This window comes from Gadus chalcogrammus, chromosome 11, assembly GCF_026213295.1.
Source record: "Gadus chalcogrammus isolate NIFS_2021 chromosome 11, NIFS_Gcha_1.0, whole genome shotgun sequence".
Lineage (NCBI taxonomy): Eukaryota > Metazoa > Chordata > Actinopteri > Gadiformes > Gadidae > Gadus > Gadus chalcogrammus.
The window spans coordinates 24,592,897-24,620,016 of record NC_079422.1 but is presented as its reverse complement, the minus strand read 5'-3'; the positions used below and the strand labels follow the sequence as shown (position 1 = coordinate 24,620,016).

At 48.6% G+C, this 27,120-nt stretch overlaps 2 protein-coding genes across 4 annotated transcripts in view; both read right to left on the bottom strand.

The window, feature by feature from the left end:
• LOC130391593 (calmodulin-regulated spectrin-associated protein 1-B-like) overlaps positions 1–23,496 on the bottom strand; it is a 31,521-nt gene extending 8,025 nt beyond the window's left edge. Inside the window, 14 exon segments of the mRNA XM_056601805.1 lie at positions 764–900; positions 1,630–2,013; positions 2,016–3,921; positions 5,652–5,736; positions 5,908–5,993; positions 6,686–6,842; positions 7,601–7,697; positions 7,796–7,935; positions 8,687–8,828; positions 11,854–11,934; positions 12,791–12,952; positions 17,829–18,091; positions 21,372–21,538; positions 23,056–23,496. Of these exon segments, the coding sequence (XP_056457780.1) occupies positions 764–900; positions 1,630–2,013; positions 2,016–3,921; positions 5,652–5,736; positions 5,908–5,993; positions 6,686–6,842; positions 7,601–7,697; positions 7,796–7,935; positions 8,687–8,828; positions 11,854–11,934; positions 12,791–12,952; positions 17,829–18,091; positions 21,372–21,537 (3,806 nt within the window). The 5' untranslated portion in view covers position 21,538; positions 23,056–23,496.
• Positions 23,497–25,671: 2,175 nt separating this feature from the next.
• The window catches only part of clip1a (CAP-GLY domain containing linker protein 1a), a 29,593-nt gene continuing 28,144 nt past the window's right edge, over positions 25,672–27,120 (bottom strand). For all 3 annotated transcript variants that reach the window (XM_056601529.1, XM_056601527.1, XM_056601528.1), the window contains one exon: positions 25,672–26,444. In XM_056601529.1, the coding sequence (XP_056457504.1) occupies positions 26,216–26,444 (229 nt within the window). In that variant the 3' untranslated portion in view covers positions 25,672–26,215. The remainder of the gene's footprint in view (positions 26,445–27,120) is intronic.

Below are 27,120 nucleotides of genomic sequence, written 5' to 3'. Positions count from 1 at the left end.
CTAGATACTATATATTATATACTAGATACCATTATCGTATCGTATGTTACAGAGTACATTATCATATGGTTACTGTTGGAAGCATTATCATATCCTTACTACTAGATACTATATACTAGATACCATTATCGTATCGTAAGTTACAGAGTACATTATCATATGGTTACTACTAGATACTATATATTATATACTAGATACCATTATCGTATCGTATGTTACAGAGTACATTATCATATGGTTACTACTAGATACTATATATTATATACTAGAGACCATCATCGTATCGTAAGTTACAGAGTACATTATCATATGGTTACTACTAGATACTATATATTATATACTAGATACCATTATCGTATCGTATGTTACCGAGTACATTATCATATGGTTACTACTAGATACTATATACTAGATACCATTATCGTATCATAAGTTACAGAGTACATTATCATATGGTTACTGTTGGAAGCATTATCATATCCTTACTACTAGATACTATATATTATATACTAGATACCATTATCGTATCGTAAGTTACAGAGTACATTATCATATGGTTACTACTAGATACTATATATTATATACTAGATACCATTATCGTATGTTACCGAGTACATTATCATATGGTTACTACTAGATACTAGATACCATTATCGTATCGTAAGTTACAGAGTACATTATCATATGGTTACTGTTGGAAGCATTATCATGGTAACACATTACGTCATCAGTCTGTGGGTGTGGCCTCTAGGTGCCGTCTCACCTTGCTTCCTCTCTCTTCAGCTCAGACTCCGCCTCCAGCTGGTACTTGCGGAGGCGTGCCTCCTCGGCCTTCTTCTGCTGCTTCAGCAGGAAGGCGGCACGCTTCTTGGCCAGCTCGTCCTCCGCCTTCTGCTCGTCCTGGAACACCATAACAACATCCCCACGTCATCGTCAGTCCCCTTACTAAAGGTTCTGTATCCGAGTTTCTGGCCATCGGAAACTCAGATAGACCCCTTTCATTCAAAAGTCAACTTAAAACCCATCTCTTCAGGCCTACAACATCTGACAAATCCTCCTCCGCCATCTCCCTCTATCTAAATGTGTTGTCTTTTGTTGTGCTGTTGTTTATTTTCCTTTTTGGTTAGAGTGTGTCTGCACTGTTTGTAGGTATTCAATTTTGTAAAGTGTCTTTGAGTACTTAGAGAAGCGCTGTAAAAAAAAAACAATCAATTATTATTAAGGTTATAATCATAACTACTAATCAACTGCTCAGCCCGTTAACACCATGTATTCACAAAGTTGTGGAAACCGGGGGGTTTAGACCTCCTGTCTTACAATTCTTGTGTTTAACCATATATATTTAACCATATCCTAATCATAACATAAACTACAGAACTTTGAGTTGTATTTGTTTGTACTTAATTACTTATTTTGGTCTAGCATATACAGTATTTCAAAGTAAACCAGGTAAAAATGTGTTTGAGTGTCTAGAAATACAACGACACATAACGAAAGAGATATAAATAAAATGTATTATAATTAACTTGTCCTCCTCCGACAACCAGCTGTTGTCAGAAGCTCCGCCCTCCCCCAGAACCCCGTGACCAGTAGGCCCCCCACCCCCCCCGTACGCGAGTCAAACCCCACCTTGAAGAAGAAGCCCAGGACGGCCTTCTGCTCCCCGTCCAGGCCGTCCACCGAGACGTCGGGCGCCCCGCCCTCCTCCTCCGGGTCCCCGAGCCCCGACAGGTCCACCTCGATCAGGGGGGCCCTGCTGCGCTGGAGCTCCTCCGCCCTCTCCCTCTGCCGGCCCTCGGCGGCGTCCGGCTCCGGGGGCCCGGGGGGGCCCTCGTCGCAGGAGGAGGAGGACACCTCCGAGGCGGCCAGCGCCGCGGGGTCCAGCCGGGTGGGCTGGCGCATGTTGTCCTCGTCGTTGAGCCGGAAGGACGCGCTCCGCTGGTGGCCAGCGCCCGGCCGGTGGGAGGGCTCCAGGGCGGCGGCGGCGGGGGGGTCCGGGGGCTGTCGGGGGGGTCCCTGGGGGACCGCCCCCCGGGGGTGGGCCTCGCGTTGGAAGGGCTCTCCGCCGCCGCGCTCTGGCCGTGGGTCCGGGAGGCCGGGCGGCTCGTCTCCTTGGCGATCTTGAGCTCCGACGGCTTGGTCCTGGGGCCACGGGCGGAGGACAGCTTGGGGGGCTTCCTCATGACGGGGGCGGCGCCCGTGGCCTCCACGTAGTGCACGGCGGCGCGGACGTTGGGGTCGGCGGCGGGCGGCGGGAGGCCGGCCGCGGGGAGCGCCGTCACGTTCTGCTTCATAAGCATCTCCTGCTGGAAGGACAGCTGCATCATCTGCTGCTGGATGCTGCCGATGGCGTCGTTCAGCAGCTCGATGGAACGGTTGCACTCGTTCAGGTCCAGCTCCTCCTCCGGGTGGAAGCCCCCGTTGCCGCCCTTCTTCTCCGTCTCCAGGGCGACCGGCGGCGGGGGGGACGGCTCCGCCTCCTTCTCCGCCCTCAGGGCTTCCACGCAGAAGTCGTCCTTGGACGCTGCGTCCTTCCCCCCGTTCACGTCGTCCTTGGAGAAGTCCGCCTTGAGCGGGTTGGGCAGCGTGTCGCTCCTGCCGCCGCCGCCCTTCTTGACGATGTGCAGGAACGCTGCCTTGCCCAGCTTCTGCCGCTGCCGCGCCGACAGCATCTCCATCTTCTTCTTCTGGTGCTCGATGGCCCGCCGCTTCTCCTCCAGCTGCATGTGGAGCTGCACCAGCTCCGACGCCAGCATGTTGGCGCCGCCGCCGCCGCCGCCGCCCTCCCCGCCACCGCGGGCCCCCAGGGGGGACGAGGGGCTCTGGTCCCGCTTCATCCTCCAGGAGGAGGCCAGGGGCCCGCTGCACTCGGAGCCGTCGGGCGTGGTCCTCTGGGAGCTGGAGGCGCTGGAGCGCAGGTCGTGGTTGCTGCCGAAGCGCTGGTGGTGGGCGCGGCGCTCGGCGAAGGAGGTCATGCGCACGCTGCAGCTGGCCACGCTGCTGGCCTGCGAGTGGTTGCTGAGGCAGGGGCTGGAGCGCCCGCTGCCGCCGCCCGCCTCCTTGTCCTCCTTGTCCACGTGCTCCTTCACCTTCATGTCCTCCCGCAGCTTGGCCGACTCCTCCTCCTCGTCGGAGAAGGCCTTCCTCTGCCAGTGGGGGTCCTTGGTGGTGAGGGCCTCGTCCAGGTCCTCGTCATCGTCCTCGTCCGCGGGGGGGTCTCGCTCCGGCTCCGGCTCCGGCCCCGGCGCCGCCTCGTCCTCCACGCTGTCCACGTGAAGGAAGAAGCCCGAGGAGCGCTGCCCCCTGGTCTGGGGGTCCGGAGCAGCGGCGGCACCCTGGGGGGGCTCCGGCGGCGGCGGGGGGTCCTCCTCCCCCGAGGCGAAGGTGCGGTTGAGGAGCGAGGGGGTTTTTCTCCTCACGGCCGAGGAGGGGGCGTCGCCCCGGCGCAGCGAGCCCCTCCCGGACGGCCGCGGACCCTCCCCGCACTCGTCCTCCTTGTTCAGGCACACCGACTTCTCCTTGGCGGGCCGCAGCACCGCCGGCGTCAGGGGCTCCAGGAAGAAGCCGTCCGCCTCGGGGTCGGACTCCGCGGGGGGGGGCCGGACCTCGACCCCCCGGGGGGCCGGGGCCACGTGGGGCCGGACCCCCGCCGGCAGGCCGTCCTCGTCGTCCTCGTCGTCCATGTGGACGTTGCCCAGGAGGCCGTGGCCGTTGACCCGGCGGGGGGGCTGGGAGTGGAGCCCCTGCATGGGGTGGTGCCCGGGCTGGGGGTGGAGCCCGGCGGCCTGGTGCTTGGGCGTGACGTTGAGGATGTTGGAGGCCAGGCTGTCCTTGCTGATGGAGCGCGCCAGGCTCACGCTGTCGCCCGACGCCAGGTCCGCCTCGCCGTCCATCAGGTAGGGGTTGAGGCTGGACATCGGCCTACCGGGGAGGAAGAGATCAGACGGTTCAGTTACAAGCTAATCTCAGTGTTTACCCCAGCACTGTATGGTTAAGCGGCCGCCTTAACAACAATAGGGCCCCGCCTTGACTACCAATGTATAAAAATAAAATAATTATAATAAATATTTTTTTATTATTATGCATTAACAAAGCACAAAACTCTCTTAGGGAAAGAAAACCTAAAGATAAATAATACATTATTAACAGTGGTCGTACCCTAAAGCTTTTTGAATGGAATGTCTCCTTGTCCACCTTGACTTTCTGGGGGAAAACACTGAATCTAATGGGTTGGGCTGTCAGCAGTAGGGATGTTCCCGACTAAGATTGTCGGGAACACTGAAAGCAGTCCATCCTGATTATTTGTCGACTATAGTCATAATTATTTTTTTCATACTCGCAAAATGTTCCGAGTCACAAGTGGTGTTAAATCTTAAACTATTGATATATTTTGCTTCAACAGTTAATTCTAGTTATCATGAGTGAGGCATGGAATACCAGAAAAGGTAATCGAATACACAGTCAAGGCATATTCGTTTTGTAGGAGCTTTTTCGATATGGAAGGAAGGACTGTGATGGTTTCCACCAATTAACAAGACTCTAAAGTTAGTTCCCCTATGAAATCGATACAGTCTTTGTGTGTTACACCACAACTAGAGCTTTTCAGCCTGCTTCTTACTATTGTAGAGCCAAAAGGGTTCTAAAATTAGGTTTTAAAGTTTCATCTATTGGGGACACTGTGAAACAGGAGACGCAGCATTTTAGTTTTCGGGGTAGGGTTCTTTGTAATTCGCCTATTGTGTAGAAATATTGACCAAACGATGGCTATATAGAGACGTCTCCTTGGCAGGTATACACCACTATATATACAGACTCATACCAATGATCACATCTTTAGTTCCCTGCTTCACAACGCTGTAATTCAGAGTGTGAATATCCAATATCTCTCAAACAAGAGATTCACACGACGTAAGCCGCTATTGAGAGGTGTGATCATCCTAATACACCACCACGGTAGCGCTCAGCTGGTATACATTTCACTTTCAGTTTCCTGGCAGGCGGCATTGTTGTAGAAATCGAGAAACGTGTGGGAAGTCCAGCTACCAGGGCCAGCCGCTTAACGTCGGCGAACAGACCTATTTTAAGTTCAGTGACATTGAAACATGGGGAGGCTGATAAAAAATGGAACTGGAGAGACTATTATGAATATGAAACATGGAGAGACTAGGATATATTTGAAACATGGTGAGAATCTGATAAATATGAAAATAGAGAGAATATGATAAAAATGAAACATGGGGACTGATAAATACGAATGAAACATGGGGAGACTATGATAAATATGAAACATGGGGAGACTATGATAAATATGAAACATGGGGAGACTGATTAAAATGAAAGCTTATCATGAAACCACACCTCAGCTGGCAAAATCCTCAGTAGGCCAAGAACCACGCGACTAGTTAGTGGTCTAGTCGACTATGAGAGGTCAGCCCTAGTTAGCATTAACATTACAGACAAAATGGACGAGAAGTTGACAGCATGTGTTTATAAGTGCGATCTTAAATGGATTTCATTGATGCATGGTACATTCTTAGACAATGAGGTAAACACAATGCACTACTCCACCCAACCACTAGCATATAATGACAGTGTAGATCGTGTAGACACCGACGCCGTAAGGGCTTCAGTGTGTTTACGTCTGCGTGTACCTCTGTCTCTTGTCCGGCCAGGCGATGACGGAGCCTCGGGGCGGTCCCTCCATCTGCGTCAGAGAGTTGGACCGGTTCCTCAGACCTGAGAACCAAACACATACAGATCACACGTATCACAGAACAGCACCTCTACGTTTTGAGCTCTCTCTTGCCAACAGAGGACAACGTTAACGCAGGTCTTCTATGGTAGTCAGCAGTACATCTCTACGAGCCGAAGACGTAGTAAAAGCACTGTGTGACGAAGACAACTTACCTCCCCCTTCATCGGCCTGCGTCTTCTGCTGCCTCTGTCTGAGAGGGAGCAGCGGGTGGGAGGGGCTGAACGATGCGCTGCCCTTCCTGAAACCAACACAAGGCAGCGCAGTCAGTGACTGAACGGCTCGGGCCGCACTGCTAAAGCTAGTCCAGCATTGGCAGACTCACTGACCCAATCCAATTAGTTTAGTAAAGATTTACGATCATTGGTTTGGGGGGGAATAGGAAGTCATTCGCTCTACATTTTCGGTTACATTTACATTTTATAGATTTTGCACTGGGTAGTATTTGTGTTTGGGATATTCTTTAATTCCAATGCAGTTGAGGTTTGTCTTATACCAAGATACATTGTTATTGGTGCAGGGTTAACACATTTAAGTTAGAAGTGGCGATATCATTAGGATAACACACGCTGTATACACAGAAGATAAAATAAATCCTCCTACTATACTGGATATAAATAAATAAATATAAATAAAGACTAATTCCGCATTACTGATCAACGAAACTGTTGGATTTCACTTTAGATTCAAACCCTAATGGTCTTATCCTCATCCTTATTATTATTATTAACTATATGAACAGTATATCAATTAAAGAAACTAAACAAATAATGGCATGATAAATTCCCCAGATAATAACGCGGAGGCGACAGCCACGAGACACAAGACAAACATAACAGATACATAAAATAAGAGAGACCAAAACAATGTAAAATGCACAAGGCTGATAATAAAGGACACGGACACATAATGTGAGCAGGAGCGCTGACTCACATGGGGTCAGACTCCTCAGGGTGCAGGAAGTAGCGGCTGCAGGCCTCAGGGTTGCTCTGGGACTCGGCTATGCCGGGGCTGGCCAGGAAGCTACGCTTGGTGGCGTTGGAGATGGGGACGGTGGGACGAGAGCACTTGGGCTGAGCCAGGGCTTGAGCTGGAGGGAGAGAGAGGAGGAGGAGGAGTCAGGAGGGAGAGGAGTTAGAGGGGAGGAGTCAGGAGGAGTTAAAGGGGAGGAGAGGAGTCAGGAGAGGAGGAGTCAGGAGAGGAGAGGAGAGGAGAGGAGGAGTCAGGAGAGGAGAGGAGTTAGAGGGGAGGAGTCAGGAGGAGTTAGAGGGGAGGAGAGGAGTCAGGAGAGGAGAGGAGGAGTCAGGAGAGGAGAGGAGTTAGAGGGGAGGAGTCAGGAGGAGTTAGAGGGGAGGAGAGGAGTCAGGAGGGGAGAGGAGTCAGGAGGGGAGGAATTAGAGGGGAGGGAGAGGAGGAGTAAGGAGAGGAGTTAGGAGAGGAGAGGAGTAAGGAGAGGAGGAGTAAGAAGAGGAGAGGAGGAGTAAGGAGAGGAGTTAGGAGAGGAGGAGTAAGCAGAAGAGTGGAGTTAGAGAGGAGAAGAGGAGAGGAGTCAGGAGAGGAGGAGTAAGGAGAGGAGAGGAGGAGTAAGGAGAGGAGGAGTAAGGAGAGGGGACGAGGCGTCAGGAGAGGAGGAGTCAGGAGAGGAGGAGTAAGGGGAGGAGTAAGGAGAGGAGGAATAAGGAGAAGAGGAGAGGAGAGTAGGAGTAAGGAGAGGAGGAGTAAGGAGAGGAGGAGTAAGGAGAGGAGTAGAGTCAGAGGAAAGGAAAATAAGTCAGGGTCAGGGGAGAGAGGGGAGAGGAGAGAGAGGAGAGAGAGGAGATGAGTCAGGAGAGGGAAGCTGCTGCCCACCATCCTTGAACTCCTGCAGGTGCTTGGGTTGGACAAACTCGGGTTTGACCGTCTCAAACCACCAGAAGAGCTCCGCGATGAACACCATCACGTTGTGCTGGAGAGAGAGAGAGAGAGGGGACGTGTTATAACATCCACAGAGGACTGAACAGAACGTGGCGTTGGAGAACGTCTGGTCATCAGCCCTTCGTGTACCTTCAGCACCAGCGGCGAGTACAGCATGTCCTCCTGGGACAGGTAGAAGCTCTTGTTCAGATACTCGCTGGAGAACTCTTTGAGCAGCTGGAGGTTGTAGAGGCTGTCGGCCATCGAGGTCACCTCCTTCAGGCAGATGTCTGGATGAGAGGCAGAGGCAGGAGTCAACACGGGGAAAAACCAAAACTAAAACCCAGTGACCTGGAGTCTATAAATGTCCCTGTAGCTCGGGACGGCGTGCCACGTACGGCCCCCCAGAATAGCCTCTCACGGGGCTATCAAATTCAACACTGTACCGGAAACGATCTCATGTTTAAAAACGGGCTCGCGTCACAATAAAGCCTGGCACGCAAGGGCCTTGCACAATTAAAGTCCCATGACTGGTTTGAAAGGGACTGTTTGATTCGAATGTCCTTTGTATCCACAAGTTGTGTTAATCTGGCGTGCAACACGTCCCAATTAAGGCAGCGGGAAAAGATTTAGCTTAAGAAGGCACCGTGACCACTAGACTGTTCATTGTTGGGGTGTAATCCTCAGTACCCGTTGATAAGCCCAGCATAACACTCCTTAGCCTGGGAACAAGACGAATCTGAGAGCTCATGGTTTTCATCAAGCCCCCACACAGCCAGACAGATTTCAAGAATCCCGGTTGAGCCCATCACAACGGTATATTTTATATGGGGCAGGCTTTATACAATGCTCTTAGAGAAACGTTGAGCCATTTAAATAAACCAATACAAACCAAACCAAATAAACCAATAAGCCTGTTGTGTCACACGTTTCGTTGCTCTTAAAACTCACCCGCGAACTGGTCTGGGGTTCAACAGACTGTTCCGGGCTGTGTGTGTGATTGAGTAGTGAGTGAGTGAGTGAGTAGTAAGTGAGCGGTACCCTCTAGCTTCATGACGTCGGGGCAGTAGTAGTGGACCACGGAGAGCAGCGCCGCACCGTCGCACACGTCCTTCATCAGGTCCTCCATGACGGGGAAGAAGGGCAGCAGGCGACCGCCTCCGTGCTCCCGGCGGTACCGCACCTAGCCACCAGGGGGCGGGGGCGAGGCGGTGAGAGTCAGTGGGATGGTTTGATCGACTCAAGGCCACCACCGCTAACCCACAGACTACGAAGAGCGGCACGTGACAATAACCTAGAAGCAATGAGCGGCAGGTCCCACTGACTGATCTCAGATCTTCCACGTAGATACTGAGGCACTTCCTACGACATGTCGTCGTGTTTTAGACCAGGATTCTCCCCGGGTGGTCGTTCCAAAGTGGAGCAATCCAATTCCATTACAATAGGCCCACTCACACTTCGCTGGATGTTTATAGGTTAACGCAGACCAGCTGTCTAAATTCCACAAGGTGGTTCTAACTGAAGGAACGGTTTATTGTCCCCACATTGGCTAGACATCGAGGGGAGAAGCCTGGAGCACTCGACAGCTCGTGGAAGGGGGTGAGATGCTAAAGCAGAGAGCGATGACATGACAAGCATTTAATGACCAGTCAGACAACACCCCCCCCGGGGCACGAGAACGACCGGCAGGTCCGCCGGTCGAACCAGGCCACCGGGGGAAGCTGGCTGGTAGAGGAACCCACTCACACACAGCTTTCACTGAACCACTTCTGGGAAACGTGTGTGTGAGGCCGGTCGGTTGAGAAGGACACTGGTCCAGAGATGCACCGCATGACGTATGTACTGTAGAGGCATCACATGCCTGAGAGTGCAGTAGTTATGTTATTACGGTTCTACATGGCTGTAAGGGACAGGCTTTTTCAATGTCCTAGATGATTCATTGTAAAACAATACATGCCTTTATTTGTTGATAGCTAATGCATACCTCTCGGTCACTTGTGTTTACACCTTTTTTGCACTGCCAGGCATAAAAGAAGAAGGGACAGCTTAAAACACGAAAGGATGATGAGCATCAAGACCCTGATCTGGGATGCACGGTTAAGAATGGCCCATGATGGATTATGGGCCTGAAACACACCGGAGGTTAAAAGGTGCGTGTGGAGGTTGTTTTGATCTGGACACAGGGATTGCTGCTGTTAAACCCATAGGGGCCACCCACAGAACGCCGTCAGCAACATTCACTAAAAACTGTGTGGAAGTATAACATATCTAGTGTGGTGGTTTCCTTTCGCTCCAAACTCAATCATTCACAACAGAAGCTACGGTACAACGGACATCAACTACTGCTACACGTTACATTCTAGCTAGTGAACTTTAAAAAGGAATGACTTCTTATAATGCAACCCTAGTAAAACATTGTTTAACATTATGTGGTCAGTGGGGAACTGCCAGTTTGGGACGTTTAAATGTAGAAGGTAGCTATTCAGCCAGCTTTGAGGCAGTTTAAAACATCAAGACACATTTTTTCTTGAAAACAACAAAACGCTTGAATTTAGTTAGAGAAAGTCTAAAATGAAACCTTCTACATCCCAACCTTCTATTTTCAGATGCAATGATTAATTTTCAGAAGTGTATAAATATTGAATTCTCTTTTCAGAAATTGTTGTTGTCTAAGGACCAGTGGAATGCATTGAAACATGCTGAAAAAGGGTACCTTGTGAACTCTACATACTTGTTCAAGGATCCAGAGAATGAACCCTTATTCTGGCTAAACAATGTTTTAAACGGGTTTCGCATTAATATAAAAAGAAAACTTAAATCGTTACACCAAGCTACACAAAACAGTTCTCTGTGAAGGAACAGCATACCACGTCCAAGTGTTCCTCAGCCTCCAACATGCAGTTTGCCAGCATGAAGTCAGACTGACATTTACAAACACAGCAGACGAGACAGTGGAGGTGAGGTTGTGAGGGGACAGAGCGGACGAAGAGCATGGACGTGAGGTGGTGAGATTGACCGAGGGGAAAGGGCGATGAGACCGAGGGGGAAATGAGAGATGAGAGACCGGGCATGGGGCACACAGTTGATCAGAGAATGAGATTGTAACGAGATGAGAAAAGTCGACAACGAAAGAAAAACAGTGATAAAGGGATGAGCCTTCATCTCGATGGCTGAACACAAGTCCCTCACACACACACACACACACACACACAAGACACCGACACACACTGTAGGATGGTTAAGCTCGAGATGAGGACCACATTGTGATCTCAAATCAAAGGTTTCACTGAGTATACAAAAACACAAGTTGAAATTATATCAGAGTGACAGAAAATAATATAAAAACAACAATACAACGGGCAGTTGTCCCGGTGTCAGGACGCAGGGTCTCCAACGGCAGGGTGAGCTTGAGTGAACCACGGGAGTGTGCCCATAAACATAGGGGGTGAGCTGGAGTGAACCACGGGAGTGTGCACATAAACACAGGGGGTGAGCCACGGGAGTCTGCACATAAACACAGGGGTGAGCTGGAGTGAACCATGAGAGTGTGCACATCCCCAGAGGGTGAGATGAAGTGTGCACATCCCCAGCGGGTGAGATGGAGTGTGCACATCCCCCACAGAGGGGTGAGGTGGAGTGTGCACATCCCCAGAGGGTGAGATGGAGAGTGCCACGGGAGTGTGCACATCCACACAGAGCGATGCGTGCGAGGGATGAAGGAGGAGGGAAGCGAGGGCACGGGAACATGATCCAACTTACAGGGACTAGTTTCCAATACCATTTGGAAGGAGACTATCCAGATCGAGGGGGGGAGAGAAGGGGGAGAAGGGAAGGGGGGAGGGGATAAGGGCAGGGGGGGGCGGGGGCGGGGATAAGGGAAGAGAGGTCAATAGGTCAAAGGTTATAGGCAGCAGACAGATTTGGATCTAATCTAGGTTAGAGGTTAGAGAAGGGAGCTAGAAAAGACCGCAGGTCCGCAGATCTCCATTGGGGAAGGCAGCGAACAGATCTGCTGGCCGTCATGTCAACCATCATCTGTTGTTTGCATAGAGGTCAGAAAGGCAGACAAATAAAGCAAGTACACATCGACTGGCTCAAATGTCCTCCAGCATTCATTTCGGCTCTGGCTCCCTGTGTTGGTGTGGGAGGGAGAGAGGGAGAGAGAGAGAGAGGGAGGGAGGGAGGGAGGGGGGCAGTCCTGGCTTTACCTTCTGATGGCCGGGGGACTCCAGCGGGTGCTGCTTGACTTTGTGCTCCCTTTCTGTGTACTCCCTCATCTTCATGTTCACCTGAAGCGGGAGAAGACGTTCACATTCAATCCGGATGCAATCCTCGGGCCGAGTTCCACAAACACACTGGCTGGCCGCTAGTTCCTTGAGTAAGATCGCTTACAAATAACAACTTGAAGAAGTTCAAGTTTCTGAAACTCACTGGCATACATATAGTCATGCAGGACATAAGTGTCAACTCTGCTTGGTCCCGGCCACACCAATATCTTGTTTCCTACTTACAGGATGTTTTGACAGCTAATTCATCTTTTATTCTGCACTCAACTCAGCACCAACATTGCGCCGTTACTGGGCACCGCATCTGAATGAACAAACTACTAACAGGTGAAATACATTGGAGCATCTCATCCTGTTTCTCAGCCTCTTCCTCCTGGTTTGCCACCACAACCGTTACAGTAGAGGCTGGAGGATGCAGAGAACGCTAGCCCACAGACAAATATACAGCATCCAGGACAGCAAAGAGTGTCAGAAATCCTTATTAAATAAACATAAACGGCAGCGCAACATAGACGACCTACATTCCGCTAACAGACAGCCGTAACAGGACGTGCTAATGATGTGTGCGTGGCATGTGTACGTCTAATCATCTAACCAATATCAGCACGTCATTGGCCAAACTAGGTATCAGTAGCCCACAGACCCTAAGGAATCCAAGCTGGAGCGGACAGACTATCAAACTCCCCCCCAGTGACCCCGTTCTTTCACTGGGTCACGGCCGTCTACATGACATGTGACCAGAGGCCAGACACTGGCTCAGTCGCCTTGCTGTGAAGGCTGGGGATCGGGAAAGTCCCTAGGGAGAGCGGTTCCGTCCCTAGAGAAAGCTGTTCTGTCCCTAGTCAGTTGGGGCTCAGACCTTGTTGATCCAGAACAACATGGCGTCCTCCAGGTCGAAGGGCAGCTCCTTGGAGGCACTGAAGGTGGAGAAGCGCTTGACGGAGGCCACCACCTTCTCGATGCTGATCATCTCCACCGTGTAGGCCATCATCAGGGCGTCGATCATCGGCATGTGGGAACTCTGGGAGGGGAGAGAGAGAGAGAGAGACGGAAAAGGAGGGTCGATCTTTAGGCTGAAAACGTTGATACAACGCTTCAAATACAGTTTTCTCCCCACTGCTGTACCGCTTTTACATTCACGACACCATCTTCCATACAGATACATTTATAAAACAATAAACTAGTACTAACCAACTCCGCCCAGTTGGTACATGCTGGACCTCTACACGACTTTGCATGGCTTTTTAATAACGCTTCACACCCAGAACCACAGGTACGTCTCAGACTGGTTCAGGCTTGCTCCACATCATCCTGATCGATGCAGGGAACCCGTCCTCCCCTGAACTCATCCGACGCATACCAGAAAGTCTTTAATGCCTGCAGGAGGCAAATGAAGGCCTACTATCTGTCGTTTATTGTTTGAAGCCGTGTTCGCTAGTAGTCTGGTGTGTACTAGGTATGCAATCCCTTTGCGGTAGTGTTCCGGTGAACGCAGTTAACCCTGTTCTTTGTTTTAGTTTTGATCGAGCTAGAGACTAAAATAAAAGGGCCCCAGCTTGGATTTCTCAAACAGGGGAAAAAGTAGACATTGTAGCTTCAAATCCCTTGTGTTTGTGTTTGAGTAGTACGAGTAGTTAGGAGCGCAGGGCCAGCCTCTCCACCATTTAGAGTAATCTAATTGAGGAAAAACACAGAGATTAGGCTGCTACTTAGAGCAATTCAGTGCTCCCTCTGCAACACAATGAACTGAGGTTATGACTGGGAAGGCTTTTCCACTGAAAAGGGCAGGAAAGACTTCTGTACACAAACATCTACAGACTCTTCATCAACAACCCACTTCACAACTTCAATACTCAAGTATCTGAATAAACAGATTAATAAGGAAACAAAATAACTTGATCATATTGGCGAAATAGATAATTTCATAATAAGAAGGGCCATGAATCATGAACTGTTAACGCATTGATTTCGGATCGCAGATAAGATTCAGATCTTTGTCGATTAAAATGATTTTGAGTTGAGGAAACACATAATCATCTCTTCACACCATGCAGTACCACTTACACACACACTAGACTACATGCCAATGTCTATTGGCACAGTCCGTCTGAGCTTCGTGTCTGAATACCCCCTCTAGAGACAGACACTGAGAGAGGATTCCAAGGGGGACACAATGCTGGATCGGCTTGCAACACTTCCAAAGGTCAAGAGTAGTGGTACAATACGTCCACAGGTCCAGCATGTGCATACACACACCTCTGATGCCTAGTGTGTGAATGCCTTGCAGACTTAATACGTCCACATGTCCAGCATGTGCATACACACATTCACACCTCTGATGCCTAGTGTGTTAATGCCTTGCAGACTCAATGTGTCCACAGGTACAGCGTGTGCATACACACACACACACCTCTGATGCAGGCAGTCTGTTAACGCCTAGCCGAGTCAATATCTCCACAGGTCTAGTGTGTGTATAACATGCATACACACCCAGGCTGCTTGCGGTGTGTAAGAACCAACCCGGGGGTCAACGTTCCCTGCTTGCAGAGTGTGTGTGTGTGTGTTGCACAGAGACACACACAGGAACATGCTGCGAGATTATTCCACCAGACTCACGCAGCCCTGCAGACATGTGACCCGGGAGAAGGGTCTGCCAACCCGTTTCCATGGTAACACAACATTGCACTCAGAGGCCTGGAATGGCTGAGGAGCCGAGGGTGCTCAATCAGAGTGTGTGTGTGCGTGTGCGTGTGCAACTGTAACACGTCATATCGTATTGCTGCCGGGAGGCCACAGGGCTTCTCTGCACTTTCTTCCATCCCACTGCTCAGTGTTGTGTGGGGCGGACCGGGCGTTGGAACCAGCACCTCTGACTGAGACAGACCTGGGACCACACAGAGGTCTACGCCCTGGAGAGCATCAAACAAGAGCTGCCCCATAGTACCAACCGGGGTTCAATCAACTTTCACCTAAGTGGAAAGATATCTACTGCTCGAGCAAATGTTTTTTTCCCGCTTTTTTTACCTGCCCGATGGTAAAATCTATTGGCAAGTCTGGACATGGACAGACATCCCTGTCAAAATGTTAATCTTTCTCTGCTGCCAGTGACAGCGCTGCTGAACAGTGCATGAGTAAGTAGGAAGACGGCTCAGGAGTCGAGAGGGAGACAGCTCAGGAGTCGAGCGCAGGAGTCGAGAGGGAGACTGCTCAGGAGCCGACAGGGAGACAGCTCAGGAGCCGACAGGGAGACAGCTCAGGAGTCGACAGGGAGACAGCTCAGGAGTCGATAGGAAGACAGCTCGGGAGTCGACAGGGAGACAGCTCAGGAGTCGATAGGGAGACAGCTCAGGAGTCGACAGGGAGACAGCTCGGGAGTCGACAGGGAGACAGCTCAGGAGTCGATATGGAGACAGCTCAGGAGTCGACAGGGAGACAGCTGAGGATAAAGTAGTCAGCAGGCTCAGGAGCTGACTGAGAGCCAGGGGAAGACTGGTGTCAGATGAAAGGAGCGTATGATGATGCGGGGGGAGGATGAGAAGGAAGTAGATGGAGCAGGCTTCTCCTCCTGGCTGCATAGCAACACAATATAAACGGGCAGGGAAGCCCCTCATCCATTACTTAGTGTAGCAGTAGAAACCTGAACCTCTGTACATGAGACAGGCTCGCTAATTTATTATTTTCCACATACATGACGTCTCGGGTGAACATGTTGGCGATGGCCTCCACAGGGGGTGCCTGCGATAGGTCGCAGGCTTCCAGAGGGTTCCGTGTTCATCCAACCCCCAGCCCTGCGTTAAGCCCAGGATCTACGGCCTCAGCAGGAGGATTGGCTGAAGCCTGGACCGCGGGCCAAGGCTCGGTCTGTTCATAATAACCAAAATGCTGCACTCGGTCTGAAATAGGCTCAGGGTCAATTCAGTACCACATCCACTCTCCTCAGCTCAATGGGAAACAGCTGGCAGCAGACAAAAGTCAAATGAAGAGTGAGAAGTAGAGTTGGCCGTTTTTTCTGATAGAACGGTATACTACCGTGTGTATCACAATGAACGGCTGAATGACCATAAGCACACGTTGAATTTGGTTTGTTGACTTTAAATCCTCAATTAAAAGACGAATCGAATTCCTCATTTAAAAAAATGTATCCCCAAGTGAGCCCTACCTTTATCCCTTTATGGTGATTAGTCGATACGTACACAAGGCCTAGACTATATAAATATACCACAACCTTAAAAAGTAGAGAAAAAAAAACCCGGAGAAAAACATGAAACACAATGCCATTGCAGTTCTCAATCTCCCGGGGAAACTGCTGGTCAAAAACCCCTGTGTGAGGCAACCGAGAAGTTAGTCACCCAAGCCAAATCGTTTAAAAGTAGCCTGACAACAGCATCGCCATAGCAGACGCAGGAAAACATCCGCCAGAGCTATTCACAGCCTTGTCCAACAACAAGGCATGAAGAGTTCTCACAAGGGCATCGTGAGCCAGCAGTCAAATTCCACCACCTGCTTTGAATAGAAGCGTAAGTAAACCACGTTGGGCCGTTGCATTCAAACCAGCAGGAATACGTCTGGAACCCACACTCACACCTATGTACTCTCAACAGGTCTCGCCAACGTCCAGAGTTAGAAAGGAGACTTTATCCAATAGTTGACCGATATCCAACTGTATAAAAAGGTATTAAGGCTACGATGGACTGATAAGAACACAAAAGGCCCTTGTCACCATGGACTGTGCAGAGTATCACAGATCAGAAGTTAGGATAAGCAGGAGAGAGAGGGAAGTACTTTGCTCACGTGCTAATATTTGTGTCTTTCCCTCTGTGCGTTTGACAAGCAATGTTAAACAGATGCGCGCTCTCGCAAGAGAGGCTGACCATGGTTTGCATACCGCCTGATAATCTAGGTCCTGTATCAGGCCTGGTGGGGAAGACATTGAGAGAACTCCAACCAACACAGCGAGATGCAAACTGTAGGAACCACAGCTTGATGGAGAGGACTGGCATATCGGCTACAACATAGCAGTAACTTAGCAACAATGGTTATTTAAACTGGATTTGAGACAAATTGGATGGAAGAATTTCACTCTTCCACAAAACAAAAACAACTTTACAAGTCATTACCTCTTAAGAGGCGTACATCTCAGAGTGCAGCAAAACAAATGAAGTGCTCTTCCCATACTCGGAACGGGGTAGGGTGCATGCAGACGACGCAGCACCCATCCCCTCATCAAACCCCCCTGCTGGGAGACCCCCGGTCCATCCAACCAGAAACCCTCTCTCCTCACATTTACCATTAAATTAACGGCATTTAGTTTTGGATATGCTTTTATCTAAAGCGATTTACAATAAGAACCTTTGTCAGAAGAAAGCGAAACAATACATTGCGGTACTGTACGTTCGATACAGTAAGGATGTTAAAGGTCCCATGGCATGCCACCGGGTGTGGTGTGATTAGCCGCTGCAAGCCGTTTTGGAAATCTGCCCCTTGTGACATCACAGGTGGGCGTGTCTGTAGCAAACGTTGCTCATCGATCCGTCGCACTTCCAGTTAGACACGCCCACCTGTGATGTCATAAGGGGCAGATTTCCAAAACGGCTTGTAACGGCTAATCCCACTCACACCTGGTGGCATGCCATGGGACCTTTAATAGAACCAAGTGCCAAGCACCAACAATGGCCAGGTTAACCCATTCCCCGTATACAACAAAGATAGCTAGGATAAGATACTTCTCAATGCCAAGTGCTATTTTTAAGTGCAAGGACGTACAACATACACAAGTGCGTACATTAAGTGCCTGGACGTACAACATAAAATAAGTGAGTAAGAGGGGCCTGTGGCGAGTAAGGGGGGGGAGGCTATGTATAGGTTAGTCTAGGTGAACTCTAGAGTCTTCTCCTCACCATTTTGATGGGCATGGAGGCGAGGTCCCCGTCGGTGACGGGCGTGTCGTCGCTCTCCACCACGTACAGGCCCTTGCGGGACAGGGCCTGGAGGACGCAGAGGTGGGACTGCAGCGCCGACGCCTGCTCCGTCTTCAGGATCAGCGAGCACACGCGGCAGTACAGCTCGCAGGACAGCAGCAGCCGCAGCACCGGGGGCTTGATGTGCTCCTGGTCGTACTGGTCCGTGTAGAAGGGGTCGCGCAGGTCCTCCGGGATGTGGTCTGGGGGGGGGGGGGGGGGAGAACGCAGAGAGACCCACTTACAGCCAGAGAAATAAACATGGTAAACGTAGTCAAGGTTATTGCCCTGATGAAGGCCTACGATGGCCGAAACATGTCGGAACCTTTTAAGAATTCCATTATGAATTAGCCTATTTATTAAAGCTTTTTTAACTTTCTGAAGAGTGCCTTAACATTTACCTTTTAGGGCAATTTAGCAGATGCTATTAAGTTACCAAAGCGACTCATAATGATTTCACACACAGACCGCGGAGCCAAACATGCAAAGGCGACAGACAGCTCGTTAGCTAGGAGGAGCCGGGGATCGAACTAGCAACCTTCCGGTTACAAGTCAACCCGCTCTGCCTCCTGAGAGAAGACTTCATGTTGTCATTTGTCATTCCATGAGCGACCCATCATAGATGCATGAACAGAAATAGCAAGGCCAGAGCGCACCATGATGAATATGCAAAGAAGGTTAACCTAACGGAAGTATGAAAATAGGTTCATCACTCATCAACAGAGATTCATATTCAGATATGAATACTCTGTTTTTTTATAAACCCTTTTGAGATCAAACACAGAACAGGCTAGTGGTGCATACTAACACAGAGCCAGGCCTTCCCACTCCATAGAGAGCAGCTTCTGGGTGGATCGTACAGAAGGCCTCCTCCATGTATATACAAACACTAGGAGCCGTGAAGCAACGGGAACACCCTGGGCTATAAAAGGGGTTTCCACAACTTCACATGTGAAGTCTTTAAAGAGAGGCAAACCAAAAACAAATCGGTTTGATGTGTGATGCACACACAAACAAGCTCACATTGAATGCTAATGGAGTTTCAACTATGGGTGGGACATCAAGTTGTAAACACCTACTCAAGTTGTAAAAACCGTACTTCTTATCAGAGCCAGACATGAATGAATTTTAGGAGACGCCGAAGCCAGCAGCTCAAGTGACAACACTCTTGTCCTCCGAGCATAACATAATGGAGTCGTCATGTCAAGGGTGGTAGGACGAAGCTACAATAGTATGTAGACGGTGTAAGAGAACACTTCACACTTAAAGAATGCAGATGACTGCCATAGCGCCTGCCATCATTTGGTTCGGACAATGGACTTTTGTGTTCATCAACATGGAAATCGCCTTAAATGTCAATCTGGTGGGATGTCAGCAGAAACCAGAGGAGCATGGAGAGTGATGTCACTTCTGACCAATAGGATAACAGGAGCACCACTCATCCGCAAGCACTCTCCCATTAGCGCAGGGCAAGCCGGCCCGCACCCAATCATGCTCCTGAAAACATCTCGAAACACGAACAACCCATGGAAATGGTTTGATTAATAGTATGTTATTCTGACACAACTCACTCATCCCAAAAACTAGTAGAACATATATAATAATAATACATTTAGATTCTGTCCTTAGTGTCTGGCGGGTATACAGTACACTTCTAGTTAGTTCAGTTTACTACAGAACAACTAGAAAGCCCATAATGAGTGCTACACACACACACACGCACGCAGACACTATTATTGTGCACATGCTAATGAGCTTAGCGTTGTGTAACGGCATTAGGCTAGTAGTAGACTCCTCCAGTGTGCATTACAATAAAGAACAGCTTCAGGGAGACTCCTGTGGAGCTTTGCTTGCTGAAGCAGAAGAACACATACTGTAGGAGGACTGATTACAGGGGGAGAAAACAAAAGTGTCTAGCCAGGGAGGGTCTCTCCACGGTACACTCCCCCCTCACGAGATGCTGGTGCAGTATGCGTGGCTTCATTACAGACAAGCATGCAGACACACACAAACACACTACCATGCTTCCTAGTATGCTAAACTGCTAAATATGCTAAAGTTGTGGGTTTCCTAAGAAGTTTGGGAGCTTCATTTAGGAAATAACATGAATGGCTCATTAGCTAGATCTCTGATGGGCAGCACGACGTATCAGGGAAGCTGGGACAATAATAACTAATTTGTAGGTCAAATTTCCCAAAAAAGCAGATAGCGAAGTAGAAGGATTTCAAAGTAGAATAGACCATGGATTTCCATTCATTCGAGCGAGTGATAATTTGCTTCCAGTAAACTATAAACAAGGGAGCTACCGCATGAATGAAGATTAGATCATTCAAATGATTCATTAGAATCATTTGAAGAAGGATACAGCTGGCAGCGTTGTGGCCCCACAGACCTCACCATCACCATGCAGAGCAGTAACAATTGCCCTAACCCTGTTTTGCATTTGGAAGCAAAAGCGTTTATCATCAGTCCAAATCACCGGGCAGTTTAAAGGTTTAATGCAAATCCTAGCGGTCATTCGGTTACCTAGTTAATGGTTATGCACTGATTCAGGGCTGATCAGGACATGCAGCGGTGGGCAACATGGGAACCACAGGTTACTGCAGCCATGTGGTTCTCATCCCCAGAGTCTAAACTCAAGATTCCTTGTTGTCGCACCATTTAAATTCCCCAATCTGGCCAATCAGCACCATGCATGCCAATGTAATGTCACATCACACTGTGAGTGGAGGATAGGGACGTTGAAAGAGGAGGGGGCATATGGGTTGAGGAGAGAAGTGGGGGAAGAGGAGGGCATATGGGTTGAGGAGAGAAGTGGGGGAAGAGGAGGGCATATGGGTGGAAGACAGAGGTGGGGGAGGAGGAGGAGGAGAAGGGCATAAGGGTGGAGGAGAGGGGTGTGGACGGAGGAGGAAGCACCTGGAATGCTTTTTCCCCTTTCAGACCGAACCAGTCCGAACATGACATCATACGCCCTGCTCTATGTCGGTTAAGACCATTCAACAGGCATGCATGGACCTGACGAGTCAGCAGGGAAGACTCCTGCTGCCAAGAACGTCCTGGCTCTGACTCAAGACCCAAATATACAGCCGTCGGATGTTCTTCCGACTCCCTTACTGTTAGCGCTTCCGACTCCCTTACTGTCACAATATAGAATAGGAGAAAACCGTCCCTATAAACAACATACTTTCAACTATACGACTGTGGAACCACTGCATGAGAAAATCAATGCTGGCCCTTCTGACGTCACGACATCACAAAGCAAAATGTTGCACCGTTCTCTGTGACAGCGTTTGTATGCAGGCCTCTAATGGCAGCCGGTCACAGCGTTTATTACCTGGGGTTGAGACATTGGGTGAAGGTGAATGTATGTTCTGTAGGGTTACATTATAACCAAGCACTTCTAGAGCGAGTAAACCTCATGTCTGAACCACCTGGTGTGTACGCGCGTCAAGTGTACAGTATTTGTAGGAAATAACTCACCAATGCCGTAGGCTTTCGCAAACAGCCAGCGTAGATTGGCATCTATCTTCGCCCTGGCAGAATCGTACATCTCCAACGGTACCACCTCGATGCTGCCCTCTGCGACCGCAGACAAATCCATTTTTCGACGGGTGCTGTCCCCTCCGGCACATAAATCAAGGTCCATCCTGCAATAAGGAAGGAAACGCTCACATTTTAGAAACCATACAGTACGACAGTGATACGATATGTCAACACACTGCTGTTGTCAAACCTGCGGCCTTCAGAACTCAAGCTTTGGGTTACGCAACAGGCACGACAATGACCAAGTTTTTGTCTAACTTTCATGTTGACATACTGCTTCTGTCTGTGGGTAAGTAGACATGGTGTGAACTCCAAAAGCAGTTAAGATTGCGCCCGTTGTATCTGTCCAGGTCTGCTCCTCCAAGTGGAGATCAGCCTTAGCAACCACTAAACTGTCTGGATTCAAAGCAAAGCATTCAGGGTTTCTTCTGTCTGGAATAATCCATATGTATACAGTGGGTCAAAATACTTGTCTGCCAAGCGTGTTTGTCAGCAGCAAGATTGTAGATTTCTACCAATACTAAAGTGTTTCATTTAATGAAACAATGAAAATACGCCCTTGTATCGTGACGATGTTGGATTTACTGTTTTTTTGCATTCAATTACTGTAGATTAGTTCCCAGTATTTTATATAAATGGTACCAAAATCGATATCAATACTGTGAACAATTTACATAGTTATTAGGATAACATTCCCCTGCATTACTAGATGCTACATGGCAGGCACTGTATGCAAACATCGATACTGATTTCAATAACAAAACATTAAGCATTAGCCTGATGCCTTCACTCTTAATTGTCTAGCATCATAGCTAAAATCTTTGCCTGAAGCAAAAACATTCCAGAAAACAGGTGTTTTTACTTCAACTAGTGGTTATCCCAGTTAATTAGCCTGCTTGGTCTCCACTGACACACCAACACAACCTCCATGCAAGCTTTTAGTAAGTACCTTAAATACCAGAGCTTTAGTCCTGAAATAAGATGACCATATGATGCATGACTCGAGAACCGCAGGAGAGATAAACCTGGTATTCGATCACCTGGTTTGATGCAGGTTAACATTGGGTTACTGGTATGCCAGTGTACACCAGCGTAACCCTCCCAGTGTTACAGAGAGGGTTAGGCTCCGTCACCTCCATAACGACTGTACCTAACCATCACCTAGTTAACAGCATGTTGTTTACCTGCTAGACAGTACATAACCATCAGCTAGTTAACAGCATGTTGTCTGCCTGGCAACAGTACAGTACATAACCATCAGCTAGTCAACAGCATGTCGTCTACCAGACTAGAAAATTCATAACCATCAGCTAGTTAACAGCATGTTGTCTACCTGGCTACAGTACATAACCATCAGCTAGTTAACAGCTACCTGGCTACAGTACATAACCATCAGCTAGCTAACAGCTAACTGGCTTCACAGTACATCACCATCAGCTAGTTAACAGCATAACTAACTTATCCACTCAGCGGCTCAGACTTTGAAAGTGAAAGAATTTCATAAACATGATGTTGCAGGACGTTGCGGAGGTAAACGTGTGTGCTAACGTGCTACCAGCTAGCGCGCAGGACCAGAGCCAAGGCGGGCCGCCACACGTCTGACGGGAACGTCCACATTTACCTGTCCGAGTGGCGGGACGGGTCTCCTCTTCTCCCCTCACACAGCGGGGGGGTCGGCGACTAGCTCAGGGCCGGCCCTGCTACCCGCAGCGGCTCGCTGTGCACAAGAGCAGACGGGCAGAGGCGGCAGCGCATCGTAGCAGCGAGGCTAGCGGCTAGGCTAGCAGCTAGGCGGGGATGCAGAGCGTCTCCTCCCAACAACACGACGCCCTCCGCGGCCTGCAAGACGGGAGACTCACGGCGGCCTCCTTCCGTCGCTGTTCCAATAACCGCAGCGTCTTCAGAGGTTTATGTCAAATAAACGCGGCGTCTTCAGAGGTTTATATTCATATTTTAAGGTATTTAGTCATCGGTTACCACCAGCATCACACATACACACACTCTCACACACACAGTACGCGCTGCCCATAGAAACCTAATTATTCCCTCCAGTAGCCTAGACGTGCGGGCTACGACTACGCATGCGCGATTACCTCTTCAGCCACACAGCTGTCAGTTCAATGACCACCGAGTGTTATTATTATGGGTTGACCGATATGACGAGGATGTATTTACGAATAAATATATTTAGATCATCTTATGTCGAACTTCTGGACTCGGATTGAATAAAACAAAAATATATACTGTTTAAATAATAACCACTGTTTATATATCACCATTCATAGGCCTATGTACATATTTAGCTGATGCTTTTATAAAAAGCAACCTACAGTTAATTCCAATACATGCAGCCTTTATATTATCAGTTGACATTGGGGAAAGAACCCAGTATCTGGATTGAGAGTCAATCCCGCTAACGATTAGACATCCCTGTACTCTCATGGTGCATTACTTAAATTTGAATAAAAATATAAAGACTATATGACATATGTATGGATATAGATGCCTTTAACAGTAGGCTTCCCATGATAGAATGGCCCATTGATCAGCCCTGTGATGTCCCTGTCTTTCTGCTATTGAGCAATCCTGACCTCTAGTGGTTTAACAGGAATTTCGTCAAGTAGCCAACTTTACAATCGCCTCCTTAAAATCATTATAATAACCCACTTGGTAAAAGATAAAAACCATAACATATTAACATCAAAAGCAAAATGCTTCTATTTTTACTGGTATGGTATACAGTCGGATAGGTAGGAGAGTATATAAGTGTGCAATTACATTTTGATTGACAGTTAAAAACCTCTCAGCCATAGACAGACGCACGCAATATAATGAGAATGAAGGGCATTTTTCCAATGCAACATTTATTTTGTCCCTCATTACCTACAACATACATGGATAGGTGGGGTTGAAAGGTCTCAGTATTTTGCTCTAAGAGCTAGAAAATAGACATGTCATCAGTTACAACTCTTGCAGGAGGGCCTCTTAATTGGCTGTCTATACACACGGCCTTTGCGAGGCTTCTGCAGCAGCAGGGATCTGCATCTGTGTGGAGACTTGTGTGTACCTCTGTAGCTATACAGACCACACACCACCAGGAGGCGCTAGCGCCCAGTAGGGCGTGACATGACTGGGCTTTACTTTACTGGGGCTGCGGTTTAACACCCCATAATCTCCCGGTTCCTCATATAGTGCATTACCTGAATAAAATGTGAATGCAAAGAAAGACTTGCATGGATATTGATAAATATGTATATAGGTATAGGCCTATGCATGGACAGAAGGCCTATCGGTAACCGATTGTGGTAAATTAATAAAACCTGTACGGATATACATAAAGAAAAGGTGGATTGCGTGTAAATGTCAATTTATTTGTTTGGGTTTATGGTGACAAATATAAGTATGTGTTTGCATTTTATTATGTTGCATTTTTTATTTATTATTGCAAGACCTATTAAGTCAAGATTAATTTTAAAGACAATTTAGAATTTAAATGGAACTGTTCATTTCTCATCCCCTTCCATACAAAGTAGGCCGCTGTCTTTGTTTTTTTGACAATGTGCAATCGTCACCTCTAGTGGTTGGTCGATATTCGTCAAGTAACTTAGTATTTACAAAGTGAGTTGTCCTTTTCTTGTCTTTGGAAAACTGATTGTGAGAATATGATTTAGATAACTTGTGTTGACTGATTAAATTTGCATTAAAGTGGTAAAAATAAATATTCAATGCATATGAATGTATACAATGAACTTAAAAGCATTAACACATGAGTCGTTACCATTTTTACCAAGAGCTCTTTATTTATACAGAATTTTTTTATACATAATTTCAAAAATCATTAGAAATACCGTAGTATTTATTTATTAACACAATCTATTAACGCAATCTGAGCAATTATAATTTAATCAGCAAGTAACATTTGAGTAAAGGCCATATATTTGGAACGAAAGCCTTAAAGTGAGACCGTTTGTTACAAGTGCTTTCCTCGTGGAGAACAGGCGAAGTATGCACCCACCCAAGATGATACTTCTACAAATAAAGTCCAATGAAAACAAGGCTCATCGCATATTCTCCCATCAAAAGCTATCCCAACTCGGCTAGTGGCCTCGCAATTCACAAACTCCCTCATAAAACCGACAGGAGACGATAGTATTTCCAGGCGTATAAAAATAAACTATATGTCAACATTTGACCCCTAATACCATCCGCCCCCCCCCCCCCCCCCCCACCCATTCCAACAAACCCTAGTCCAGGTCAAGGAATCTAGTTTCAAATAAACCTCTTGTGATATAACATCTGTAGCCCCTTTGAAGATGTGTGAGAATATTCTGGCATGGACAACAGAGCAAGGAACCAACTCCTACCCTTATTGCCCCAAAGCGACCTAGCATCCTAAAACAAACAAAGGACAGCAACACGTATGCATGTACACCCTCATATTAAAAAAGGGCAGAACACAATGCATACGCATTTCGATTTTCTTTGCAGTAAAAAGATTGTGCGACACGTCAGGGGAGAGACACCCAGTAATAGCGCTTTGAGAAAGGTTTGGCTTGGGATATGAAGGCGCTGGGTGTCTCTCACACACACACACACACACACACACACACACACACACACACACACACACACACACACACACACACACACACACACACACACACACACACACACACACACACACACACACACACACACACACACACACTCTAAACCCCCTCCACAAAGCAGCACTGCAAAACAATTAATGTGCAAATATAGTAATGGTGGGAACCCCCCCCTCAGAAGGTCTGGTCGTCGTTGCAGGAGTCGGTGGGGTGGCCGAACGCCTCGCAGATGTCGCAGTAGGGCCGCTCGTCGCCCTTGCTGCCGTGGTAGGTGCTGTGCGGTGGGGAGTCGGGCATCTGCTCCTGGGTGGGGCAGTCCTCGGTGTCGTGCAGGTCGAAGCAGTCGCAGATGTCACAGAACAACCGCGGGGGGACCTTCTTCTTCACCGGCTCCTGGTTGGAGCTGTGGGTGGAGGAGGGGGGAGACCGACACGTTAACATCACTACGTTCAGCGTGGAACACACGGCAGCAGTCGTTTACTCCTGGGTGGGAGGAAACGACCGCCTGATTTGGTGGGAATTAGACCTTACCCAGACCTAATTCGCCGCCTCCATTCATTTCAATGAGGGAAGGGCAGCAGAGGGGAGGCGGTTACAAAAGCGGCTGAAAACCAGGAAGCGTTTGCCGCCCACGTGAACGCGCACAGATTTTGCCCTAACACTCAGCTTTCCCCGTGTTGAAACTTTCGGCTGCAGCTGCAGCAGCAGCAGCCTCTTTTAAAAACGCCTGGCCCTTCACACCGCTGCGCTAAACCCTCCGGCAGCGAGGCGGTGATAAAGGCGGTTGCCGCGCGGCGGTGTGCAAGCACCTTAAGGTGAGGCTGCTTTAACAAGCCATCAGACACCCTGCTACATCAGGAAGGAGGTTATCAGTCTGCCACGGAAATAATAAATTAACATAAAAAAATTCTCTCAAGGCTTGACACTCAACATTGTGTTTTTAACTCTCTATTCATTCTAGCTCTGGCGATTGTCTTACCACACGTTGATTCTAGTTAATTTTTTGGCTACTACTACACTAGTCCTGCTGTCAATTCAAAGTGTAATATATATATATTTTAAATTGGATGCTACAGACC